The sequence below is a fragment of the Melanerpes formicivorus genome, unplaced genomic scaffold (genome assembly GCF_026170545.1).
Source record: "Melanerpes formicivorus ecotype bairdi unplaced genomic scaffold, bMelFor1.0.p_v2 SCAF_8, whole genome shotgun sequence".
In the NCBI taxonomy this organism is placed as follows: Eukaryota; Metazoa; Chordata; class Aves; order Piciformes; family Picidae; genus Melanerpes; species Melanerpes formicivorus.
In genome coordinates this window covers 6942318-6961767 of record NW_027142360.1, presented here as the reverse complement: position 1 = coordinate 6961767, position 19450 = coordinate 6942318, and the positions used below count along the sequence as shown (strand labels likewise).

General features: G+C 39.1%; 1 protein-coding gene across 11 annotated transcripts in view; it reads right to left on the bottom strand.

The window, feature by feature from the left end:
- The window catches only part of PLEKHA5 (pleckstrin homology domain containing A5), a 177022-nt gene that overhangs the window by 12049 nt on the left and 145523 nt on the right, over positions 1–19450 (bottom strand). For 6 of the 11 annotated variants that reach the window (XM_068141899.1, XM_068141905.1, XM_068141907.1 and 3 more), the window contains 9 exons: positions 13211–13273; positions 12011–12091; positions 11727–11876; positions 10188–10289; positions 9038–9149; positions 8765–8811; positions 6980–7097; positions 2988–3103; positions 241–450 (listed from right to left, as the gene is read on the bottom strand). In XM_068141899.1, coding sequence (XP_067998000.1) covers positions 241–450; positions 2988–3103; positions 6980–7097; positions 8765–8811; positions 9038–9149; positions 10188–10289; positions 11727–11876; positions 12011–12091; positions 13211–13273 — 999 coding nt within the window. Of the gene's footprint in view, positions 1–240; positions 451–2987; positions 3104–6979; positions 7098–7658; positions 7848–8764; positions 8812–9037; positions 9150–10187; positions 10290–11726; positions 11877–12010; positions 12092–13210; positions 13274–18995; positions 19145–19450 lie in introns of those variants that run through there. The other 5 variants (XM_068141898.1, XM_068141897.1, XM_068141900.1 and 2 more) reach the window with 3 other exon arrangements.

Here is a 19450-nt window from a genome sequence, read left to right as displayed (position 1 = left end):
CTATTTCTTTCCCAAAAAGACAAAGAAGTGACATCTACTATCGTTAGGTGGAACAACGAAGACTGAAATTTCTCTCTCTCTTATGCATAGTAGAGAATTTTGACTGTTCATCTGTAGAGGCAGTCTCAAGCAGACACCTGCTGTGTCATGGGAGTTGGGGAAAAGAGCAAATCTGCAATTCTTTTGTTGGTTTTTTTTGTAACCAGACACATTAAACTTTTTCAGCAACTCGGTACTCACCTGTGCCAATTTGAATGGATTATCTCTGACAAATGACAGACTCTGGGAAGGAGACTGGTCTGAGACACCAATAATGTTGAGTCCTTTTCTCTTCTCTCTCAGGCAAGCTTGTTGGTGCCTCCTTATTCTTTCCATCTGTTCCTCCACAGTCATTCGAGGCCGCGTGCTTTCTGCAAGACACAGTTGCTCCACTGCACTCCTTGGTCTTTCCTTAAATGGAAGAATATATACATATATATCACCTAATGATTTACTAAAAGCACATTAGTGAGCAAGTAAAGACATAGATCTCTTATGTACATGAGGGAGATGGAGGTGCTGGAATGTGTCCAGAGAAGGGCCACGAGGATGATCAGAGGGCTGGAGCACCTCTCCTATGAGGACAGACTGAAGGAGTTGGGGCTGTTCAGTCTGGAGAAGAGAAGGCTCTGAGGAGACCTAATTGTGGCCTTCCAGTATCTGAAGGGGGCCTACAAGAAGGCTGGGGTGGGACTTCTCAGGATCTCAGGTAGTGATAGGACTAGAGGGAACAGAATGAAGCTGGAGGTGGGGAGATTCAGGCTGGAGGTGAGGAGGAAGTTCTTCACCATGAGAGTGGTGAAGCCCTGGAATGGGTTGTCCAGGGAGGTGGTTGAGGCCCTGTCCCTGGAGGTGTTTAAGCCCAGGCTGGATGAGGCTCTGTCCAGCCTGATCTAGTGTGGGGTGTCCCTGCCCATGGCAGGAGGGCTGGATCTAGATGATCCTTGTGGTCCCTTCCAACCCTGACTGATTCTATGATACTATGAAAAAGAAGTACAAGAATCATATTTTAATAAAGACTGAAATCCAAAATAAAAGCAGTAATTCACTTTTCTGAATGGGGACATTATCATCATCAATTATAAACATTAAGAGAAAGGGCAGATGCTCTCTCAAAGCCATCCTGACAAGGTGAAACAATTTCATATGTTATACAGCAGGCAAACAGAAGTTACGGGGCCGAGACACAAACATAATCGAAATTTAATGATCCAGGACATTTACAGCACTTGATCTAATAGTGATTTCTGCCTCTCTGTTTCAAGATAAAACTACAGCTGGGCAATATGAAATGGCAAGCACAGGCTGAAACAAACTGAAATGGCCTCTGCTTGCATCAGGAGAGGTTTAAATTGGATATTAGGAAATATTTGTTCATTGAAAGGATTGTTGAGCTCTGGAACAGGCTGCCCAGGGAAGTGGTTGAGTTGCCATCCCTGGAGGGATTTAAAAGACATGTACAAGTGGCACTTAAGGACATGGTTTAGTGGTGGACTTGGCAGTATAGGGTTTGAGGTTGGACTTGATCTTAAAAGGGTTTTTTCCCACCCTAAAAAGATTCAATGAATTTATCACCACTTCAAAAGCTGTAACTCTAAGCATTATACTATTTCTAAAATAGCAATGATTACTTTACCTACTCTGTTCTTCAATTTCCCTGACATTCAGATAGTTCTGTGCTTTGTATGACAGAAAAAAAATTACTTCTGAGTAATCACCTCCATTCAACACATTCACAGTAACTGATTTAACTTCACAAAAGTGGTATTCTTTTTCCATTCCACATCCTTTGAGCTTGTTTCTCATCTCCCGTTCTTTCTACCATATCTATCCATGATCCAACTGTCAGAACTTTCCCCCTCTTCTGCCTGAACTACCTCTCTTCAACCCAGAGACTACAGACTCCTTAACTACAAATTCCATGCTTATTACCCACATACTGCTTACTCTATCCTTATTTTCTCATTACTTTACATTTCCCCCAAGTAATTTTAGTAATAAAGTAAATAAACCCAGTATTTCTTATACAAGGGCTGTTAAACTGCCCCAGAAGCCAAATACAAGTCCTTCAGATGTTAGGAAGAAGTTCTATACAGAGAGAGTGATTGCCCATTGGAATGGGCTGCCCGAGGAGGTGGTGGAGTCACCATCATTGGAGGTGTTTAGGAAGAGAATTGATGGGGTGCTTGGTGCACCTGGGGGAGAGGAGGCTCAGGGGTGACCTCATTGCCCTCTACAACTACTTGAAAGGTGGTTGTAGCCAGGAAGGGGTTGGTCTCTTCTCCCAGGCAACCAGCACCAGAACAAGGGGACACAGTCTCAAGCTGCGCTAGGGGAGGTTTAAACTAGAGGTAAGGAGAAAGTTCTTCACTGAGCAAGTTGTTTGTCATTGGAATGGGCTGCCCAGGGAGGTGGTGGAGTCACCGTCCCTGGAGGTGTTCAAGAGGAGACTGGATGTGGCACTTGGTGCCATGGTCTAGTCATGGGGTCTGTGGTGATAGGTTGGACTCGATGATCCTCGAGGTCTCTTCCAACCTTAGTTATACTGTGATACTGTGCCATGGTTTAATTGATTAGGCGGGTTGGATTGGTTGATAGGTTGATCTTGAAGGTCTATTCTATTCTATTCTATTCTATTCTATTCTATTCTATTCTATTCTATTCTATTCTATTCTAAGATGCTTCCTGGCCTTTCAGCTCACGCATCAATCCACTAAGTAGCATAGTAGATTTATCATTACCATTTAGTTCTTGCCCAGTTTCACTATAATGAAACCTCCATGCAGTTTAACATACACCTTTAGAATTCTGTCACTCATTCTAGAGCTGTCTCTCTTAACTTTGTAATTTCATAGCTGTGAATTATATAATTTGAAGTTAATTGCAGAAATGGAACTTATAAACTAACATGTCACAGCCATAAATGCTCAAAGGTTATTTTAAAGTACCGTTCTTAGATCGAGCTTCTTATTCTTCCTCAAAGTGACATAGGATGCTATTGTTGAGGACTCTGGTGTTGGTGATTTGGTTCTGGGTGGCACAACTCCAACTGGAAAATGTGAGCCTGCAAAACAGTGAAGCAATACACTCAGTGCTATGCAAAACATTGCCACAAGAGTCAGTTGTTTTCTAGCAAATACATTTTGTCAGCCTTGGAAACCATTATTCAAAAGGTAGTTAGGTGTTAAGATCTTTGCTCTCACATCTGTTAAGGTACACAGGCAGATGACTAGCCCTTGGCCTGAGATTTACCCAGCTGATTGGAATATGGGAAAATATGGCACAAGACACTGATGGACATAACACCTTAAAAATGTCTGTGAGAAACAGACAAAAGTTAGATAGTGCTGTGTTGAATGGCTAGATTTCACAGATGGGTAAGGGGAGTTATGTGAAAGATGGCCAGACTTCAGAGACAACTGGATGGCCATACTGGGGACTTTTTGTGGGACAGAGTTGGCAAGGCCAACAGAGTGTCCAGGTAGCCACATCAGTGCTACCAGTTACAGCCAAGCTTACCCAGATAATGGTGTCAAAGATAGAAAATTTAGCAAAAGTGGTATCACAAAAATGAATTCTGGGTGGGTTGTTTCTTTTAGAGGAAACAGGCTGCAAAAGGGATGAAGCAAGGCAAGTGGGAAAAAACAGGCAGGGAACAAGAGGGAGGGGGAATAAAAGGGCCCAGCTTTGCATACATTAACTGTTTGTCACTATGCCTGTCCCACCAAGCCCTGTGATTTAGCATTTCAGTGTGTCCTACCTTCTTATTAAACATTACTTTTAAGTCTTTTCCATGTGATTATGCTTTCCCTTCTGTGTATGAGATTGTGGGAGATGCTAGTGATCCTCATGCCAGGCTAGCTTGAGAGTAGGAGACTGCTACAGAGGGATCACAGGTCTGGGAGACAAAGATGGGGAGGACTGCAGGTATGTGGGTTGGCTACTGGAGGGACAATAGGGCTGGACCTCCTCTCAAGGGGAACCTTCTGTCTGTGAGATATTAATGAATGCAAGACAAAACTGAAGGGCAAGCAGAACAGAAGGTGTGGGAGCCAGCTGTTCAAGAGAATTTAGATCTATGATTCAGACATGGGAGAGGCCAGAGGTACTAAGAATTGACAGATGGAGATATGACCAGCTCTTGAAGGGTCTCATATGTGTGTGTGTGTTCATGTCAACATGTGTATGAGGCCAGCTAGCATGCTTTGAGCCTGCTTAGCTGGTGAGCAGGGACAGGATCATCCTATCTGTGCTGTTTCACTTTCACAAGCAGTGGTCTTGGTCTTGTTTGTGTGGTGCCTGTAATAGCACTGGTCTCAAACCTGCCTGTTGCAGTTAGCTGTGGCATGTGTGTGCACAGTGGGACTATGTCCTTAGCCTTGCAACTTGCTGTGCTTAGGGATTGCGAACCACAGCAGCCAGGCTCCATCTGGTTGGCACCTGAGGATGTTCTGTATTCTGATGCCCACTAATTCAGCCTCTCCTAATCGTATCCACCACTAGTTTTTCTGCTTTGAGAAGCCCTGCTAAACTGAATGAAGCTTGTAGAAACCTGAAGTTAAAACTTACCAGTATAGACAGATAAAATTAAATAACACATGCTTCTTTTTTGCTTCTTGATACATGGAGGACTACCTAAAATGTTGTTTCCTTGTTGATTTTGCCTAATAAACAGGTATGATGACTTCTTTGATAGCCAAATAATTTCTCCCTGGTTTTCCCCAAGGTGGCACAGATTTTAGGGGATATTTTGACAAAGTGAAGGCTCTACTGTTCCTTCCAAATATTTGATAGGCTGACAAAATAGTCTGTAGGTATTTGAATGACAAATCCATCATTCAAAACAAAAACTGTAAAGCAACAGTTTGAGTCTCCTTCAGGTGTACAAAGGATAATACACAGCAAAATCCATTTTCCTTTTCTGTCACCTTTATGTACCACTCAGGCCATAAACACTCCTCTGCTCACAGACAGCTCTAAGGGTAACTTTACATAGTACCACTAAAACATTTCTCTTTGCTGACATTTGAGAAGAGAGGGAAATAGCTGCCATGAGAAGTGTCTAGTGCAGTAAGTGCACAACAAAGCAGAAAACCATTTTATTTCCTCTGAAATGTATTAGTTTTTAGAACCACCCTCAAAAGGAAACTACATCATCTAAGTATGACTTCTTAAAACAGCAAGAAAGAAAGAAATGCAGAGATGAGTAATTTTGAGCTTGTTTGATCCTTTGAGACTGTTTCCTTTTCACCTTACAAGCTGTTAAAAGGTAGAATGCCATAGAAATGTTTGCTGAGACAGCATAGAGTTGTACTGGCATACACACTACAAAAGCAGCCCCCAAACAGCCAGGAATGGTTAAGTTTTTCCTACTGCACATGGATTGTATGCATAAGTGAATGTCCAGAATAAGAAACATCTGTTAGAATATTCAAATGCTCAAAGCATGGACAGGATTATAAAATGCAGCTATGATACACCCAATTCACTCTGCTCTCGTGGCTTGCTACTTCTGCACCTCTTCTCTCCTCTGCCCCTAATATTATTTATATTACAAGAATTTATCTTTCTGCTTTGCCTGACTGAGAACTGCTTTTCTACAAATGTTCATAAGGAAACTGCTTTTGTCTGTAAAGAAGACAACAGAGAGCAGACTGGAGTGCTCAAGAAGTATTGGTTTGCTTTATCTAGGCAGCATAGGCTTTTTGATTTTCTCTTGATAATTACTTTTCCTCTTGTCATAAATTAACCTGAAACAGGACAGGTCAGTAAAACCTAGGTGTGTTGTGAGAAAGGCAACTTTCTCAATTTAGGCAGCTGATGATTAGCAGATCTCAGGCTAAACTCTGCATTTTTTACCACCAAGTTAAAAAGAATTTCATACCTATCTTAAGTCAACACTATACCTTGGCAAATACAACAGTGAGTCTAAATTGACTGATTGTCTGGTAAGTGCAAGCTTAATTATATCATGTGTCATAGGGCCATCCACACTGTTTACATTCAAACTGTGTGCCCATCTTGCTTTCAAAAATCTCCATTACTGTTCTGACAAAAATAATATTCTCCTATGATTGCAGTTCTTGGTCAAATTCTGGTGCTTTTGCACCAGCCTGCTCTGTACACGCTTAGTCAAAGTACCAGAACAGAAAGCACTGGAAACATCAATTGTTACAGTAAGAAAATGGGTCAATTTAGGTTGGTTCTGTTTTTTTTCCTTAAAAGGTCTTAATGTGGATTTTGGAAGGTGCTCAAACTGCTTTTCCTGAAGTCACCTTTAACAAACTATTCTGTGTGTTTTAACAAACAGAATTGAGAAGCACTTCCTGGTAAAAGACTCTAACCAAGCAATTAGTAGCTTTTATGGGAGCTAGACGAAGAGAAGAATCTAAAGCATTTAGCAATTGCAAAGACCTTTATTGTCTGTACACTCCAAGGTCATGATCATTATTCCTATTATATCAGGGGACAGAAGGTAATTCAACAATTACAAGATTAAAAAAAGAAAAAGACATTGTTTCCCTGCCTTATGAGAGCCTGAAAATTCTGTGGTGCTGCCTTTTTGGACTTTCCAGTGACATAACATTGGGAGCTTGATTCAAAAACTGAATAATTGTTCAAGGGCAAGAACATAAAATGGGTAATTGTTCAAGGGAATGGTGTGTGGGGAATGTGAGTGATGTGATTAGACATGGTGTCAATAAGGATTTCAGGGTTGTTGTTGAGTGTAATGTTTGATTTTTCTGCGGTGTAATTGACTGAAATCTTTCTTGTCATATAATTAAATCATTATTTTATGGTGGAAGCTGTTTCATCATATTAAGAAACGGACAGGCTACGAAAATACAAAGGATGATATAGGGTCTGTAACACAGTTAACTCTTTGTATTCCTTGTGGAAAAAGGCTGGAAGGTGGCAAATGCCAGGCCTGGGGACAAACCTTTAGTCGAAGAATCTGATTCTGACATCTGTTCTGTTTTTTCTTCGCCATTAGACTCATCCACTTCTGCTACTGTAGTTAACTCTGGTTCACTCTTATAAAGCCTATAATCAGGACCCTGAGGAATGACAGGTTATGAGGTAAACAAACAGGCATTTCTGGACAAGCATTTATGTCTTAAGACTCTAAACACTTATTTTGTGATGGCTGTGCTCTCTCACTTTAAGGCAACATTTCATTGTCCAAGTGCTTCTGCAGCAGGATTTCTTTGTAGCTAATTTGGGTAACAACATTTGCTGGCTTTCAGAAATTACAGGAGAAAATTGCCACAGAAATATGGATTTATTTATTTTTTTTTCTTTGAAATGATCTTCAAGAAACAAATTTGTAGAGCACTTCATCAATATCTGATTCTGGACCTCAAGTTTTATAAGAGCTTGTGAGTAGAAGAATTTACTCAGATACAAGCAAAATATTGCTCATTAAAGTCTTAAGACATTTCGTATGTGTATAGAATATATGACAGGAAAATGTGAAAAGCAAATGATGAAGCTGCAAATAAAATTCAGTAAACAAAAGCAAAAACACCACAAAAGTAGCCAGATGACAAAACAAAAACTGTGACTGTGCAAAGGAAGGGGGATGCTTCAAGAACAACGTGGCCGTTTAAGCCACTTACACAGTAAGATCCATTTCTCTGATATCCTTGAACTTGGTGAATCTTCTTTTCTTCTGGCAGATGTACTGGGCCCCTGCTATAACAGAGCAAGGAGCTGCTATCACTGGGCAGAGGGGGGATTATGGGAGGATGCTCTGTAAAGTCATAGGACCGAGGGAGTGGAGGACGAGGTGGGACTACTTCCTCTTCCTAAAGATTGTAGAATAGTCACCTTATTTAGATGTGCACAGCTGTTAAAATGATTTGTAACTTAAAAAGAAAAATATATTACCATAGCTATACCAGCTACAGAGTTTAGAATTAAAGGGACAATGTCACACTAAGGGAAAAAAAAAAAAGGAAAAGGCCAAGAGAACTTTATTTTCTATGGGTTTCATCTGGACTTTTTTCTTCTTTTGTTTGCTTTTTACTTTATTCCTACTACCTAGACTGAAATACTCCCATAGTTTAATTCTACATCTTATCAAGATTTCTCCATTCTAACACCTGCACTTTCTGCTGGACATGTGTGAGCTCTCTGAATCTTGTTTTTAAAAATGAAATTCAATAGATTTAAAAGATTTTTCCATAAATTAGACTTTTAGATCGTTCTGTAGGCCAGATGCATATTGCACACACTTCGGATAACCATGACAATGTCCCTTTAAAACTGTAACCTCTAGCCAGATTTTCAGAGGAACTGAACATTTGGGAGCTCCCACAGCTTCAGCTGTCCTTGTGGGTGCTCTGGCCATCTGAGAACCAGGCTTAATATGTGAATAGACATATAAAGCAATATATTTCTTCCCATGAAAAGTGTGGTGGGTAGAAAACAAATCCATAAATCAGGGTTTATATTTCTAGGGGAAGAGCCTAAGGAGAGGAAAAGGTGAGAAATGGAAAAGAGAAACATACCAGTGAGAATATAAAGAGACAGAACAAATATAAGTGTTCATTATAGTGGAGATACCAGTCTTTAAAACTAGTTCATAAATCATTATTTTCACAACAACATACTGAGCACATACTTCAGAGATCCTTAAAACAACTATAATAATCTTCATTTTTATCACAGAATATATCAGAAATTTAGTGTTGCTAACATGATAAATATGCTAAAACCATACCTCATTTTTGTATTTAATAGCTGAAAGTGTCCTTGATGCCATGATGCCTGTTTGGAGGGAGGAGGAGGGATAGAAAGAAGAAGAAAAAATGTTTTAAATGAACAGCTCTTAAAAGATGAACTATAACCTGTTGCTATCAAACAAACATACAAAGCATGACTGCCACCTTCTTTTCTAAGCAACTGTACCATTCTCTCCAAAATACAAAGGCAACTATGGAGCTTATCTTTTAAAAATGTATGTGATCCAATCTCACTTCCTACAAGACTGTACCTGCTTCTGAAGAGCTTCTTTGCTGTTTATGTTTACTTAAACCCTCCATGACATCTTGGATTCTCCACAGTTCCTTCTGAATCTGAGCACGCTGTATCCCTGCTGATTCCGTCTGCCAGTAAATAAACAGCATATAGAGGCAATAAATCAGAACACAGCAAACCCCCTTTTTTCTTTCTTTAGGCTACACTGTATGCCTTTTCCCAATGAAGGAAAATAAAGCACAATAATGACAGTCTCCTTTCCCACAAAACAGTCAAATATCATCAGAAAGAAAAAGTGGAAGATTAATTTCATAACGTGTCCCTTAATTTGTCAGCAATTTGCTCATTCAGAATCCACTTAAGAACAGAATTATATCTACTGTCTCCAAAGAAAATCCAAGCATGTTTTGCACAGGAAACCTACACACAACAAAAGAAAAGTTGTAACCCTAAAATGAGTGGAGATGAACACAGTGTTTGCATGCTATCATAGAAACTGAGGGTCTATTTGCATTCATAGTCACGCATGCTTTGGACTGCACAACACAAATTTCTCAGTTCTTAGGCTTTCTTGTAATCTCCCTTTCATAGCTGCATAGAAAATCAATCCCTGGAGCAAATAGCCCTTAATGCCTCCCAGCATGGACCACACCCATCTGCCTATTCCAGCTAATGTATGCACATCTCTCTGTGTGTCTGTGTGTCTCTCAGACAGATCTCCTCAGACTCTCAGAACTTAGACTTAGCTGTCCAATCCTCCACAGCACAGCGAGGCAGGAAGACATGCATTAGAACTCTCCATGTTTAAGACTTGAAGTAATGCCCAAAATTTTTTCAATTGTAATTGATTTTCAAAGAATGATTTAATTGGATTTTCAAATATTCAGTTAAATGGAAGGATTTGTGTGAGTGAATTAATACAACTGTCACACCAATTAAGGTCTGCGAAAATTAACCCATTTTGGACCCCATCACAGAAAGGGGAGGCTTCTAGACACAGGAAAATCAGTGCTGTGGCTTCAGAAAAACCCACAAATACAAAAAGCCAAAGACCTCCTCAGACTCTTTTTATATCTTGTAAGCTAATGCACCATATCTTTCCCCCTTTTAAATCAAATCACAGAAAATGAAAGGGACTTCAGCGTCCTTCAAGACCCCTGGCACACCTGAATTTCTCCAAGCCGATCAAGCTGCTCCTGCATGTGGTTCCTTGTTACAGTTACATCATACTCCAATTTATCATATTCTCTCCAAGCTCTTTCAAGTTCCTAAGCATATAACAAAAAAGAATTAAAAATACACATTCAAGTAAATTAAAAAAAAGTATTTTTTTTTAACTCAGTAGTCTGAAATTTCAGTAAGTCATAAACAAGTAGACATCAGCCATAAACAAATAGGTATCAGCCATAAACAAATAGACATCAGCCATAAACAAATATGTATTTTAGAGAATGCTATGTTTAAACAAGTTTTCACTTTTCTAATGATACTGAATAGAATTCACCCAAACAGCATTTTGTCTTTTCACAAACAAAAAAAGAGAGACAAAGGCAAAATCCTTAGAACATGTCTTTATGGTAAGCAGGCATGTGGGTCTTAAGCTGCCCCTCCACTGAGGCAGAAAACCCACAAAAAAAGGATGCAAATTTGTCTCTTTTATCACACAGAATACACATGTGTGGGTGCACAGCATGTGTGTGTATACCCAACATATTATGCAAGACAAATGGAAGTCATCCAGCCCTGCCTGTAAGGTTACCAGAGAATGCCCCAGGCTTGCTAATACACCATTATTTTATATATGTGAAACTACAAACAGCAGAAGGGACAAAGTGCAAGAAGAAAATTTTCTTTGAGGCCAGCTCTACCTACAGCAAGAAATTTACTCAACTTAGCATATATTAAAATGTCAATGAGGAAAAGTATATCTTGAGGATTTCCTTTTACTTGATCCCGTTTTCCTTATCAAACCAATTCCTTTTAGAGCACAGTCTAAATCCAGCATTTCAGGGCCTACTTCTTATCAGTTTCACCACATCAAACATCTAAAATTTGACACTGGAGTAATTTTCTCTGTGTATATGTGTGTGTCTACATATATATACACACATATACGTATATGTGTGTGTATATATACACCGGCAAAAATGATTCTTTGCCTTGTCATTTCCATCATGAAGCAGAAATGGGCAATAAATGGCAACTCCTTTACTTTTCTTTTTCTTATATTTTTTAAAAGTTTTTCAAAGGGCATAACTTGAAAGATCTTTTAAATATAATAGCCCACTGGTAAGAAAGACTATGACAGTATAATCTCTTCATCCTTTTGCTTAAAACGTCACCTCCTCACCTATCTGTTCAAATGTCTGATAAAAGTTTGTGCTTGCTACTGTTTTGAGAGCACATAAAATAGCTTATTTGTACTCCTGTAATCAACTGTTTACATTATGAAGATGAAAATCACCAGGCCAGTTAAAGTCAGCATGCACTCATTCCTGGCCAAAAAAAAATGCATTAGACTACTTGATGAATATAACAAGCGGATCACTTTCCAGCTGCCTTTGACCAAAAATAGAAGCAAGTAAAAGATAGCTGACTTTTGCTGGAAGAGAATGAAAAATAATCACAGACAAATTAATATGATGAGGCTGAAGCAGGTCATTTAACACTTGAGTGGATTTTACTGGCAAGAAGGAATTACTTACCGCGGTAGCTCGCGATATTTCTCGACAAGTGCTAAGCAGTCCGTTCTGCAAGTCATCTCTCTGTAAGACTACACTTTGTATGGCTGCGGGGTTATCTGCATTCATTTCTATCTCCTGACTTGCTGAGAGCAAAGCTTGCTCAAGCGTGTACTATTACAATAAAAAGAATTATTTTTAATGTTCTGCATCATTGGGCTGGTTTTCGTTTTATTTCAGTTATCAATGTTCTGATAATAAGCATGTAAAATAACATCCACTTTAGGTAATAAATACAATTGTCCTACTTTCTCCTTCTGTAGCTGTTGAAGCTTCTCCTCCAGCGCTTGCACGACTTTATCTTGTTCACATAAACGGCTAAGCTTTGCCTAGCGTGTAACAGAAAAGGTTACAATTAGAGCCTCACTTTCAACACCCTCAGTAAACAAAACAGAATTTGATCATCAAATCATTATAGGAATCTAGATAAAATATTAGTACCACCAAATGTGCATTCTAAAATTATGGAAGGCATCAGCCCTGCATTTTCAAATTAACTTTAAGAAACTCTCTTAAGTAAGTGTAATAGTTTGAGACGGCATGGCTCAAAGCACATAATTTACAGTTCTGCAGCTAAATCTTTACCACTTATTAACAGGTATTAAACACTCTTCTCATTTATTTATTCATCAGTATCATAAAGAACATTGTACACATTCACAGTCTTTCCCATGGTTTACTGCAGGTGGTAGTACTTAACATTTAGTTACTAGTACTGTTCATGCTCTGCCCTGTTTTAGCACTGACTGAGGTATGGCTATTATTAAAGGTGTTCCATTCCAGCTCTACTTTGAGCAAGAGAGTATTCAGTGTGCTCTAACCAATCTGAGACAGTTCAGTTTCCTTTTTGGTTCAGTTTGTGCTTGCTCTGACTTTTTAACTCTAAGATAACAGCGGAAGCCCGTTTTCCTTTTCACTCATAAAATAACATCCTTTAAATCACCCACTCTCTTCTCTTAGTTGCACTGTAGAAAATGACCAGGCATGCCCATGTATGCATATACAGTATGACTTTCACTATCTTTCACTATCGATTTTACACCATACCCTTTTCTTTAGTAACTAGAAACCCAATACTCTGAAGAGTAACTGCCCATGCCAAATTTCAGTTTGGAGTACTGGTCAGATTTCCTGAGATGATATATCTCTCATTCTTATAACTGAACTACAAGTTTTCCACCTTCTAAAGCAATTCACTCCTTTCTAGAAGCAATTAACCTTCAGACAGATACAATACTTTCAAATTTCAGCCTAAAATGCAAGACTTCCCGCAGGCTAAAACCTTATTACAAAGAGAGTCCTGTGCCCCTCAATTTCACCAAGTAATTTGGGCTGGGAATCACCTGTAAGAAATGTATTTCAAATGCAAAAGCCAAGGGGGAAATTATTATCAAAGTAAAGAGACAAATTCCAGCATTTCGAAGGTGGAAGAAATACAAATGACTTACATCAATATCCAGCTCTTCAGCTCTATATTTGTACAGTGTGCCCCTACATTCTTCTTGTGTTAACTATAAGGAAGAATAATAGTGCCATAAAACAACTTAATTGGACTATGAAAATCAAACTATCGTTCATCTTAAAGAGTTTTAACACAGAAACTGGCTCTTTCTTGAAAAGTCAAACATACCACACTGAACAACATATTTTTTAGCCAACAGGTATTAATGAAGATAAGTATATGGAATACCAAGCAGACTGCCAGTAGAAAGTTGCATTAACTTCACAGGCTGTGTTTCCAATGCAAACTGGCCTTTTAAAGATGTACAACTAAGTCAATCAAACATGGATTATGCAGGAAGATGAAACTGTCAGAGTACATCTACACAGTTATACATCATTATGCACATTTTCTTACGTGCATTCTAAATACAGGGGCTCATTCTACCTGGAATTAACCATTCTAGGCCCACTAAAGTCAAGTGTATTCACAAGGAGGATATTTCTGATGTGGATCTGAAATCAGAACAGAATGACCTAAGTATACAAATGTGTGTAAAATATCTCATTGCAGACATGCCCAGTAAGTGCCACCAAATACCTTTCTGCCTACTTTTCCCTAAGGATTCCCTCCCCTCCAACAGAGTATTACCAGAAACATGACAAAGGGAAGCCCTTCTGGTCTATCTTCGGACATAGTCAAGCTTGTTTCCTCATACCAGTCAATATGTAATGCAATCTCAAACTACTTTCATACATCTTTCCTTTCATGTATTTGCCATAATTAGGTCATTGTGACTTAACAGACCAATAAAGATCATAAAAACACAAGTCCATGTTAAAGGACACTTACAAATCAAAGGAGCAGTAGTGAAGGGCTAACCAGACAAGCATTCCAAGCACACAGTAGATCTTCAACACACTTAAGTGTTCCATTTCAAGACACTATGTCCACATACCTCATGCAAATGCACCTGGTGACAATTAGAAGTATGTATGGTGCGCTAAGACCAGACAGTAGCTTCCTTTGAAATGGATGTTTTGTGAAAATGAGTGTTGGAATATGAGAAAAGCCACAGCACTTTTGCACCTCATGAATGCCACAAAAAATTAAGGTATCTATTTGAACTCTAACTATGGTAGAGTTGTGACTGTTTAAAGAGTTGATTTTATCACAATGAGAGAACAATGAGGAATGGAAATATTTAAGTAAACTCATAAACATGGCCAAATGTCTTCAAGTTACAGAGAAAAACCTAGTTATAGTTCACAACAGAAAGATCTTACAAAAGAAATATTATCCCTTATTAGATAATACATCTTCCCAAGAAACTTCTCAGCATTTTGTAGAGCTTGCCTGAAAACATGTTGTTATTTTTTTCAAGCCAGTATGTTCTGACACTTAGAAAATACTACCTTTTTTTCCTTTTTTTAAAGAAAATGAGATACCTTTTGGGTTTTTTTTGCTTTTCAACCTTGAAGACAAGTTTAAAACGGCTTGCCAATTTAGCATCCTTATCCCTGCCCACCTGCTAAAAGGAATAGATTTTAAGTTTTCCCCAAACAAAAACACGTTTTCAAAGAGCACAATACACGTGCTCATTCTTCTCACTAAAATCCTATCACACTTCTAAAATTGCTGCCAACTTCTTGCTTTTGTCGGTGGTACCAGTTCTCCACAGCAGGCACTGCTGGAGAGCCACTTCATTTCAACATTTCTACTGCAACATTTAACACATACTTAGCGTGAAACCTCTAAAAATAGTATGAAACACTTAATCCACCCCTGACAAAACAGCAGTTTCTCTTTCCACAGCACATCTATAAATCAGCTTAAGGCAAACAGTGCACAATGCTATTGCAGCCTACTGGAATTATGAGAGGAATTGCAGAAGGCAAACTGCAGTTACACATTACAAGCAAGGTTAACAATGTCATAACCCTGGAAAATGCATTAGAAGAGCTCCAGCAATCAAGTTATCGAAATATATTTTATGTCCGGTTCAACAAACACCTCTCACACCAAATCCTTCCTGCAAACACTTCACCAGGACAGCAATTTCAGAGAAAGAGTGCCACCTGCTGAACCAATGACTTCCACATTCCTCAACATCTACCTACTCAAACTCCAAGAAGTCCATTCCTCTTAACACGACAAACTGCAGTGCGCACAGCTCCTAAACGTTAAGGAGCAGCACCCTGAATACCTACACAGCTGAACATTTCTGAGAGGCCTCAGATGCAGAGCTTGGCCAAGCATGTATCTTACCTGTGGAAAGCTAGAATGACCTTGTTCAAATCTCCATCTTATGTTAGAAAAAAATTGTCATCTACTTTCCAGTCCTATAGCACAGACCCCATCCTCCATCAAACACCTGTACCAGATGAATCAGAACTAGATGAACCTGCCACAATGGAAACAATGTACTTAGAGGGAAATTTATTCCCAAATAGATCCAGACTAGGCAAATCTACCTCTTGAGACATGAGAGGTTAAACCTATTTAAGCAGTCAGTATTAAAACACATTTAAATTCCAGTACCAATTATCTTGCAATCTATTTCCAGATTCTGCTAACCGTTTTGATTCAATAAATAAATGGCAGGAAATTTCACACCCTGAGAGCACTCTAAGCATCACTGCAAGATTACTGCACTTAGGAAATTAAAATTGGACAGTCTAGGACAATTTTGTGGGGAGCACAAGGTTAAAGTCAGAAAGTTAGACTTAGGAGATTTCCAAAAGGCCCTTTTTTAGTTTCTTTCTTTCTTATTTAAAGTACTTCTTTCTACCACGAAGCAGGACAAAAGGGCATCTACCCCGGACTAAGCAACATTCTCCTCTCATTTTGAACAATGCCACAGAGAACATTTCAAACACAAAGAGGAAACACAAGATTTTTAGCTCAGATACAATCATCTTGCGTTCATAATACAACCTGAAAAATATTTCTACCCACAAATCTCAAAACTGAACATGTGCAACAGTTTAAATGTAGGCAGCTGCAATAATGATAATAATAATAATAGCAATTAATAATAATAATAATAACAACAATAGTGTGCCATAAACAGCATCCCAGCATCCTTACAGGGAAAAAAATTGTATTAAGAACAATTATCCAAGCAAAGAGCTGGAAATCAGCCTCTTGCACTCAGATTTTCCATTTTTTCCCCCTTTAGCAAATTGGCACACACAAAATGAACTGAGGACAATTACACTTTTTCAAATGAGCATAAGCTGCTTTAGAAAATGAGATTAATACTCCTCACCTAGTATTATAAAGAAACAAAACAATTCAAGGTAGAAACTGGTCTGGGCTGTAAAAAGCCTCTAGTTGTATGTACACATATTCACTGCCCTGACTTGTACATTGTACATTCCAACTGCTGCAGTGGGTCTGGAGGAGGACCACGGAGGTGATCAGAGGGCTGGAGCACCTCCCCTGTGGGGACAGGTCGAGAGAGTTGGGGTTGTTCAGCCTGCAGAAGAGAAGGCTCTGGGGAGACCTAATAGCAGCCTTCCAATACCTGAAGAGGGCAAAGAAAGCTAGGAAGGGACTTTTTTACAAGGGCTTGTAGTAGTAGGACAACAGGGAATGGATTGAAGCTTGAGGAGGATACACTTAGACTGGAGATTAGGAAGAGGATGGTGAAGCACTGGAACAGGTTGTCCAAGGAGGTTGTGAATAACAACTCCTTGGAGGTGTTCAAAGCCAGATTGGATGAAGCCTTCAGCGACCAGGTCTAGTGGAAGGTGTCCCTGCCCATGGTGGAGGCACAGGGCCACAAGTAGAGGATCTCCGAGGTCCCTTCCAACCTAAACAATTTCTTACTGGAGTGAGAAAGATGACTGATAAAAATAATCTATTTTTCTTTGAATGAAAAATTGTATGCTGTTTAAATGTCAAATAATTTGCCAGAAATCTAAATGTGGCAGTTTAGAAGACTATCTAGGCAGTGAAAGTTTGAGTGTGTTTTTATCCTTTCCCAGGAGTCAGTCAATACAGCATTTTGTACAGTATATTTGCTCCATGAAAGCAGGTGGTCTTGCTGTTGTTTGGTTTAGGCAATACATGGGCTCTTCTGCACAAGCCTCTGGACATGTCACAAACACTCTGACCTGAAGAGACGTCTTTAGTGACAAAAGGTTATTCAATCTTCACAACCTGTTCTATTCACTTGTTACTTTGACATAAATGTCTAAAAAGGTGCTTATTCAGTGCCAAACAGGAAGCAGCAGGTACGTATTCAAGGTGAAGGCAGTGCTGTGTACCAATAGCTTAGCCGGCAACACAGCACTCAGTAATCTATTGGCATCCCTGAACAAGCAGGCAGAATAGCCTAGGCACAGCTACACCTCAAGTTTGTCTACATTAATATGAGATGCTGAGCTAGTTTACCCTGACATATCCAAAGCAGCTCTTTTTCTGTTTGTTGACTCACTTTCCTTACTTCTATTGCAGAGAATGGATTTGCTTTAAAAAAGCCAACAAACCTAACAGCTAGGCTTCCTTAAAAGAAACAACCAACCAACAACTAAACTGAATTTCATTTAGGGCCTGAGGACACCTTACTTCTCTCATTCCTCTCCCAGACAGTTCCTTCAGGTTCCATGTTAAAGCTCCTGTTTTGCACACAGGAGCACAATTTGGATGACGCTGAAAGCAGTCACTCACAACCCAGCTTCCTTTGGAAAGCTGTTTTTTCCTGCAGCTTCTCTGGATCACAGAGGAATCTACACTGTGGACTTGACTCCCAAGAAAATGAAACAAGAAATTAAGCTGCAGCATTTTCTAGAAACATGGCAAAGCATCAAATACTAATAAATCACTGTTTTACATAGCAGAGCTCCTTTTCTTCAAACTGTGCAACCTTTATACATATGTTTCAGCTCACGAGGGCATAAACACAAGTGCGAGGGTCAGATGTTCCCTTCTGACTGGCAGCCAGAACTGATGCAAAATATTATACTCATTTAAGTAAGAAGAACATCTTCGTTGCAGTTGAGGCTAGAGATTTCTTAAACACTTCCTGAGGTGACAGAAAGTACTTCAGTGAAGCCCCAGTATCCCTAAGATGCTGCAGTGCCAACAGGTAGGTATTGGCCATGCTCATAAGTTAATGCAGGTCTCAACTCCCAGACAATATTTCCATTCACGTTTCTGGTTCTTCTTCCATCTTACCGTTCACAACCACCACTAGATACTCTGTAAGCGTGCATGGTTAAGTCTGCTGTGACTTTATGAACAGACACTGCCTTTTTGGATTTACAGGATCAAAATCACTTTGATCTGGGGACTTTCTTTCTTCAGTGGCTAAAGGCTTGGTAGGTGCAAACAAAAAACTTGTAAATCCACTTCATTGAACAAAACAGAATTGCCAGAGATGACCAGGTAAACACCACTCACATGCTTTTGTAGTGGTCAAAAGAAAGAAAGCACCTTTGAACACTAATTGCAGGGAATCATGCTAAGACAAATGTTGGAAGCTTATTAGGGATTTTATGGATTTACTAGACACCTGCATAAAACATCAACTAATTAAATTGTCTAGACAGCAAAAAAAAAAAAGCTATTGGAAAGTGTACACTTAATACTGAACGACAAAAACGCAGCGAAAAGCCATGCTAACGATACTGCAGCGTTTCAGGAAGCATGGATGACTTGTGGTTTTCCAAAGCAAATAAGAGAAACACCGATGTCATGAAGGAGTCTGAGGAACAACCAAAACTGTCACTAAGGAAAATTTTCGCAGATGATAAAGCAATTTCATTCACTATCCAAGACCTTACTTGCTGGTACAGTTGTGGTCTTAGCGCCGAGTTCTCAATCATAGTGTGAACCATGGTGATTAAAGGTTCATTCTCTTTCATCTATTTCAAATCAGGAGGAGCATACAGCAAACATCAGTTTACAGCATGGCTAGATTTGAAAGACGACACTGTAAAATATAGCCTCTACTTTAATTTTTTCTAGCAATGCAGTAGATCACATTTTATCCCATGCTTTTTCTATATATATATATATTCCATCATTCAGTAATATCAACATCTGAAAAGTTTAATACCACCAAACAAAACCACAGAAATGCTCAAAACCAATTCACCACTCTCTCTTTTTAGAAAGGAAAAAAATATAGGCTTAAAATAAGCTTAGCTCTGCACGATGTTGAAATGAAAAGTATTATCGGATTATGCAATAGGAACACTCAAACCTTTATCAGAGAGCCTTTTAAATGATAGATTTA